The 8,496-nt window shown below is 31.6% G+C and overlaps 1 protein-coding gene across 3 annotated transcripts in view; it reads right to left on the reverse strand.

Annotated features, from left to right (window-relative positions):
• Window positions 1–8,496, reverse strand: part of neur (E3 ubiquitin-protein ligase neur) — a 293,962-nt gene that overhangs the window by 59,658 nt on the left and 225,808 nt on the right. For 2 of the 3 annotated variants that reach the window (XM_067096670.1, XM_067096671.1), the window contains one exon: window positions 316–368. The exons of the other annotated variant lie outside the window; for it this stretch is intronic. In XM_067096670.1, the coding sequence (XP_066952771.1) occupies window positions 316–364 (49 nt within the window). In that variant the 5' untranslated portion in view covers window positions 365–368. The remainder of the gene's footprint in view (window positions 1–315; window positions 369–8,496) is intronic. 3 annotated transcript variants of the gene reach the window in all.

Raw genomic sequence — 8,496 nt, forward strand, 5'->3', positions numbered from 1 at the left:
AAATTATAGACGTTTATGAGAACATGATCTTCCAATTCAAAAACATGAATCACAGCGACCTCCCAAACAAGAAAGCTAGAAAGCAGTATCAAGTTGTCAATTCGCATAGAACACTGCTGGAAGGTCACAAAGCAACGTCATGGTGAATAGCAACCAAATTAAAAGTTAACATAAGCAAAGCAAAACTAACAAGATTAATAACAATAAAAGGAAAGCAATGTTAAAGAAAAGCACCAGTGTTTGGAAGATGGTAATAGCGAAACTCTTTTACTGAAAATTAACAAAGCAATAACAAAAATATAAAATCAAACTTACAGAAAATCCGGCCAGAGATAAACGTCCACACTGACTGTAGGCGATCCATTTACCTGTAAAGAAAACAAAAATTTTGACATGAAATGAAAAGAGTCGGTTTTTAACATTAGACAGAAATATGCTCCCACTGTTAAAGCTAAAATGAATGATTAAAAAGAACATTTTAAGGAAAAACATTTGTGTATTGTTCGCAACCAAAGTGTTGAATTTTCGAGTTTCTTTACGCTTGCACATAAACACACATACACGCAATGTAAGATTATACATAAATAATTTACATATATATTATATATATATAATATATAATATAAATATATATATATATATATATATATATATATATATATATATATATATATATATATATATATATATATATAAATTCACACACACACACACACATATATATATATATATATATATATATATATATATATATATATATATATATATATATATATATATATATATATATATATATATATATATATATATATATATTAGAAACCATACTAATCTGACAGCGCCAAGCGAAATGTTATCGTGCCAAGCGGTGCCGAAATGCTCCCCGTTATGCCTGCACCGACGGCGCCCATGTTGCACTGCTCAAGCAATTACGCGCTATTTCCGTCGCAACAAGGCACAGAATTTGTGCGACAAGACGACAACACGGATACCCTCATTGCCCTCTTGTTCAGCGAGGGGAAACGATGCCAGTTGTATTTAGGGCGTAGTGAGACATCAAGTCTCTCTCGTTTCGGAATATATTCGGATTTCTCTTGCCCAAGTTTAGAATTAAGGAAAATAACAGCATTCAATAGGAAATGTAAAAGAAATTGGTAATTGTGTATTTCAAAACATAGTTAATTCAGATTAAATTTTTTTTCTTATGCATTTGCATACTAGTACTTATATTACATATATTTTTGAAAAAGGGCAAAGGTAAAATCTTACTCAGCACAGAGAAAGTCTGATTTTCACTATATACCCATTAATAATCATGAGAGTCGTGCAAAAACTGCATACGTTCCTTATTTCTCTCTTAGCAAAAATAGCATACAACATTTTTCACAATTTTTCGTATAAATTTTAAAAAATCATTTACATCATAAACCAGATTTGTTACATTGATGAAGAAAACACAACCGAGAACAAAAATTAAAAGCTTAAAATTCTAATTTTTTTTTTGGAAACGAAGTGAACCATTATTCTCAATGACCTTTGAAACGAGGTCACCACTATGGACTCAGGGACCCCAACAATAAGGTGAAGAGGTAAAACTTAAGTCTCTTTTTCTGTCCTTGTAATTTACCAAAGCATATTCCTCCTGACATAGGCAGATGCGGAAGCATGAATCCTATCAAAATTCTGTACTTTCCCCTTCTTCTAGGGTCACCTACCTGACCCAGGTCAAGTCGGGCCTACTTTCGGAGAGACGGGGTATCCCATAACATCCTTCCGGGAAATGACTGCCGGGGGATTCGGAGGAAGGGCATGTTGATTCCGAAAATACGCCCATCCCGGCACCGCGCGACGGAGAAATAAACACCGTGGCACCCGGATAAATACGTTCTGACGGGAATGTCCTGTTTACTCGGCGACAGACTTGATGACATTACCACAGGTCTTCCTCCTCCTGGTGTCGTCGTGCCCGGTACTGCTTCGGGGCTGCTCCGGAGGCGTGGGACGAGGTCGTGTTTGATGTCGCCGAACTCCGGCGACTTCTTTTGAATGGTGTGGTAACTTAGTATCTTATATGTGATGGTTAACTGATTGTTGTCTTCCCTTCAGGTATCATTCCATTACCTTCCTTCTTCTCTGATGGGAATTGCTGCAAGGACAATTCTCCATTCATCCAGTCAAGAGTATGTATATATATATATATATATATATATATATATATATATATATATATATATATTTATATATACATATATACATATATATATATATATATTGTATATATATATATAAATATAAAATGATATTTAATATTAATTTATTTATATATTTATATATATATATATATATATAAATGTTAGCAGGCAGTAATTATATATAACTCCCTCACCAGACAGCCTCAGCTGCACAACAGGGACAAGATACAAACCAGAATCCTAGTAGGAGATCAAAGATTACTATGTCACACTATAATGGTTCCTCCAAAAGTACATCGTCAATTCTGTTGCATTAAGCAGCAAAATTTGTAAGCAGAAGTTATTAGTTGGTCGACCATGAAGGTGGATATATCAAAATATTAAAAACAGAGGTCAAAAGGCATGGGCTTAAGCAACCTCATCCCAAAAGAAAAAAAAAGATTATTTTTTTTTACAATGACCCTCTGGAGCCACACATATATAACAATCTACGGAAAGATTATGGGACAGGTAATATATATATATATATATATATATGCAATATAAAGGAGGGGAAAATATATATATATATATATAATATTAATATATTTATAATATTTACAAGTATGTCTCTGCAAAAAGATAAAACTAAATACAATAAAGTGCGTTAAACAAAATTTATATTCAAAAGTGTATTTTAAATAGGCAAAATTCCAATCTGAAAAATACCAAACATCAGTTGACATTTGCACAACGGATCATGAATATGATGGAGACGTTGTGCCACACGTAAATACAAATGTGAGCTTAAATCAATTTCTAATCCTCTCCTCTCTTAACGCAGCTGAACAACAACGTATCGACTCCAAAGAACTTTTAAAATCGCATTTCCTACCAAAATAAGAAAGAAAAAACGGCAGACTTCACTGACGTGAAACTTTGGCTGTATGGATGCAAACTTACACGGGAACCAGCGAATAGTAAACTATCACTAACCAGTGAATTTATTCTTAGAACTCAACGAATAAAAACATTTATATATACACCCATATAATCTATATATAATCATTATATATATATGGTTCAATTGTTAACATTTTAAGATTTTCAACTTAATTCTCTCCATGAATAAATTACCAATGAACTTTAAAAATTCGCAGCAAAATACAGCAAACACTCCGCATGGCCGGAGAAGAAAAGTTGTTTCTACAGCCGACACTAAAACAAAATTGTTAAGTATTATATGAGATAAGAATAGCCAATTACAACGTATACATCAAAGTGCCAGTGACAGTATGTGTTTTTTGTTCAGTGTGTACAAGATCAATTCATTACGAAAGAGCTGTCGGACTAAATCACAAAGTGAGCATCAACGACGCTAATACAACAATGAAAAAAGAAAAAAGATATACAAACTTTTCTGTCGGTCTTTGTTTAAACTTTCGCGGCACTAAAAAGAGGAAATGTTTGACTTATTTTCCTGATCTATCCAAAACAGACGTTATTGCTCGGTAGTCCTTGTTCAATAATAATAATAATAATAATAATAATAATAATAATAATAATAATAATAATAATAATAAAAATAAAAATAATAATAATAATAATAATAATAATAATAATTTTATTAAAATCTCATAATCGAAAGAAATGAAAAAAATCATTAAACATGAAGAAATCCTCCATGATGTCAGTGTAATAATAATAATAATAATAATAATAATAATAATAATAATAATAATAATAATAATTTTATTAAAATCTCATAATCGCATGAATCATTAACATGAAGAAATCCTCCATGATGTCAGTGTAATAATAATAATAATAATAATAATAATAATAATAATAATAATAATAATAATAATTTTATTAAAATCTCATAATCGCATGAATCATTAACATGAAGAAATCCTCCATGATGTCAGTGTAATAATAATAATAATAATAATAATAATAATAATAATAATAATAATAATAATAATAATAATAATAATAATAATAATAATAAGACGCACGGGTATCGATGGTATTTCTTATAAGCAGGTGCTCTGCAACGACTATTACGCAGAAGTATATACGCATCATACGCATGTATGAATATACACAAAAATACACAAATAAAATTATACTTACTATACGTGCATACGTCCACTTATAACATACTGTAATGAAACAGTGAATAAACCCCATTTGCCACTTGAACCGAAATATTAATTTGAGGTTTAAGACCAAAACAATTTCTAACGAAAAAAAACATCTAGTTACTAAAGAAGTACAGTTTCAGACACAACTAACAAACGAATTCCTAAGCCTCAATAGCTCAGCTTCTTTATTTACGTGCACTAGAAAGAAAACGGGAAACTCCCAGAAGAGACTTCTCATTTTCTATGTGGCTGACAGTTCCATATACACACTCTCTCTGTTTACATCACTGTGTGAACGAGGGACATTCACAGCATCATCACATCCGGCAGTGGTTTTTTTTTTTTATTTTACAATGTGATTCACCGGGAAGAGAGAAAAAACCCAAAACGACATGAGATACAACCAGGTAAAAATTATCTTTGCATGAGATACAACACCTCACCCCGCCAATGCATTTCCTCTGTAATAAACTGAACCAATGATGTATGGATTCTGGGAAAACCAACGTGTTGAAAAAATTGAATTAACTCGACGGCGTATCTTGTGATAGGTAATGGGCATGATAAGAAACTCAATTTTTTTTATCAGGAATACAAATAAGTAAATACGATTATTGTACTGGGGGGAGTACTTGGGGAGGAGGGGTTAGTCTCATTAAAACCCGCAAGTTACAAACCAAAATGTAACCTCAATACAAAGTTATAATTAAATGAGCTCTAAAGCAGCAATAATAATAATAATAATAATAATAATAATAATAATAATAATAATAATAATAATAATAATAATAATAATCGCCAGCATACATTTCTTTTCATGTATGGTCTTCGGCAAAGCGACGAATACAAAGCAAAGTTTTACTCTCTGATATTCTGGTGCCATCGTTTCACGCTGAAAATGTTCTCTGGGGAATACAGATGATCTTCTAAAAAGAGAAGAGGAGGAGGGAACGAAAATAAAAAGGCCATTCGATGTTATCATACACTGTGTATTGTCCAAACACGTACGCAGCATACATTTACATGTGATTCAACACTATCGTACAAGAATGTTCCACGACTATTTTATACGTTCTTAGACACAAATACTATTATACAAATATACACCCACGGGTTTGGCCATACTATTTACACAAACGATTTCAACTCTGACAGTTGAATAGTCCAGCAAACACCACAAGACAAGATACAATATATATATATATATATACATATATATATATATATATATATATATATATATATATATATATATATATATAAATATACATATACATACATACGAACACACACACATATATATATATATAATATAAAATATATATATATATATATATATATATATATATATATATATATATAATATATATATATATATATATATATATATATATATATATATATATATATATATATATATATATATATATTCAACACACCAACAATGTAATATTGCTTATATTACTACTAATACAAATTCTTGTAATTAATAATTATTATCCATATTACCCATGCCAATACTTTCAATACCCACAATTTCATTGCCACCAGAAGTATTACTCAACGCTAAATTACAGCTAGGAGCTTCCTTTCCCAGCCCCCCCACCCCTCACCCTCCCCAACCCCTCTGCCTGTGAACGCTCTGTGGCTAAAGGTCTCTCTCTCTCTCTCTCTCTCTCTCTCTCTCTCTCTCTCTCTCTCTCTCTCTCTTTGTTGTTGGAAGTAAGAAACTTCCATCGCCGTGAATCTTTGATGCGGATTAAATAACGGGTGGAATGAAGCAGAAGTCGTCCGCCATGAATCCTGTTGACTCCAGCGGCGCCGGCAGGGGATGGCACTCAGCTGGAGATCCTATTCTCCGGTATCCTATTCTCTAGCTCCCTACTGCACGCATCCTTCAACCCTTCCATGCTTAAAAGATAAAAAAAACAAATACAGTAAAAATAACTAAAGATATTTGCATCCGCGATCAAAAATAGCAACTGAGTAAAAGAAAAAAAATGTTTCCCGACCTAGCTTGAAAGTTTTCGAAATCTTTCTCACAGTACTAAGTGAACGATGAATAAGTTATTTAAATACGTCATGAATCTCGCGTAAGGTACTGCAGCACATCGTGAATACTTAATAAATGATCAACTAACAGCAATCCTATAAACTTTCAAAGTAAGTGAAAAAAACAAAAGATATAACTAAAAAATATAATCATTTGGTCTAAAAGACGTATGAACGAACATCAATCCTTTCTGCAGCAAATGAAGAACTGAAGGCAAATAAAGTTAATAATTAAAGAAAAAATACCAAACACTCGTACCTTTATCCCTCTATTATTAACAGCGTAGCCAATTACCAATAACTTTGTTTTTCCTGATAGTCATTATATCCCGTCCGGAGTACTGTTTTTATCGAATACTTCTAACATGTTCCAGAAAGATGTAAATTATTATTAACAAGATTATTATACAGTTTAATGAGACCAGGAGTTGCGTAATACACTCGCCGGGAGGATTTTTTATTTAATGAAAGGTGAAAAATGGAACAAAGTCAAGTTAAAGAAAGTGGACAGCTGAGAGTGAGAAAGAAAAGCACTGATGAAAAGTAAAAGTCAGAAAGCAACACAGCTGATGGTCGACAGGGGACTGAAAAGAACCTACAGTACTACAGTACAGTCTATACGGTGAAGGCAGCGAGGTGTACTATATGTGATAACAACCGGAGTACTGAAGTATAAGTATGTATATATATGTATGTATGTATGTATGTATATATATATATATATATATATATATATATATATATATATATATATGTTTATATATATATGTCTATATGTGTATATATATATATATATATATATATATATATATATATATATATATATATATATAACACACACATATACATATATATATAAAATATATAATGTAACCTGCGTGACTTCATACAACAATACGAAGGTCCTAAAAAGGTGATAAATATTGCAATAAATTATAGAATAACAAGACTAACGAGCAATGACAATGCTATAACAAGACGACAATGATTATCACAAGTGAACCGTGACAACGTAAATAACAAGTAATTGACCACATCGCCTTGACCACCTTTCCACACCATGATGAGTAAATGAAGACCTAAACTGGTTAATAATAATAATAATAATAATAATAATAATAATAATAATAATAATAATAATAATAATAATAATAATAATAATAATAATGAAAGAGGAAATGGGTCTTTTGCATTCTCTTATCTCGTCTTCCACTATCTCTATGTCCTTCAAGAAAGTTTGAATAACCACTTTTCACTGTTTTTACTTATCTGCACTTGCAGCAAGGAAAACTTGCTACAGCGCAATAAATAAAAAAAAAGTCATTATTTTGAATGCTAAAACTTCACTATCAAATGGAGAACAAGTCGGTAACTTAACAATAAGCCATTTAAAATCATAGTATTAAGAATTAATTCTACTTTCTATCGCTCGATAATAGAGCTGTCTCTTTCAAGCAAGCCGTTAATAATCTCCATGTCCTGGATACAGCTGAAATATATAAAAAAATACATTGACAGCTTTGCATCGTTCGATAATAGATTGTGTTTATCGCAGTCTATTAATCTCGTTCATGATATATTTCAAAATCTATATATTTTACTTTAAAACATCTAATGATCTCCATTTCCTGAATATAGTTGAAATATATAAAAATACACTGATAGCTTTCCATCGTTCGATAATAGATTGTCTCTATCGCAGTCTATTAACCTGGTTCATGATATATTTGAAAATATATATATTTTACTTTAAAACATCCACAAGTAGGCTTTGGTAAAAACACAGCAAATTATGGACTCTGACGAAACTCTGCTTGTATTTTGAACCACGTAAAATTTTTATCATTTTCCGTAGGTGATATTTTTGTTTGTTTTCTGAAGAAGTGGAAGAAGACGGGCGGCCGAAATTGGGCTAAGGCCCTCGGGAGTTCGTTACTGTCTGAGATGGCAAAATACGACGAAGGACCTCAAACTGAAAGAAAATAGTGCCTCCGAGTTTCCTTAAAACTTGGACTTGTATTCCCACTATTTCAGAGAGAGAGAGAGAGAGAGAGAGAGAGAGAGAGAGAGAGAGAGAGAGAGAGAGAGAGAGAGAGAGAATTATTTTATTTGAACAAAACAGAGAG

Source organism: Macrobrachium rosenbergii, chromosome 53, assembly GCF_040412425.1.
Source record: "Macrobrachium rosenbergii isolate ZJJX-2024 chromosome 53, ASM4041242v1, whole genome shotgun sequence".
In the NCBI taxonomy this organism is placed as follows: domain Eukaryota; kingdom Metazoa; phylum Arthropoda; class Malacostraca; order Decapoda; family Palaemonidae; genus Macrobrachium; species Macrobrachium rosenbergii.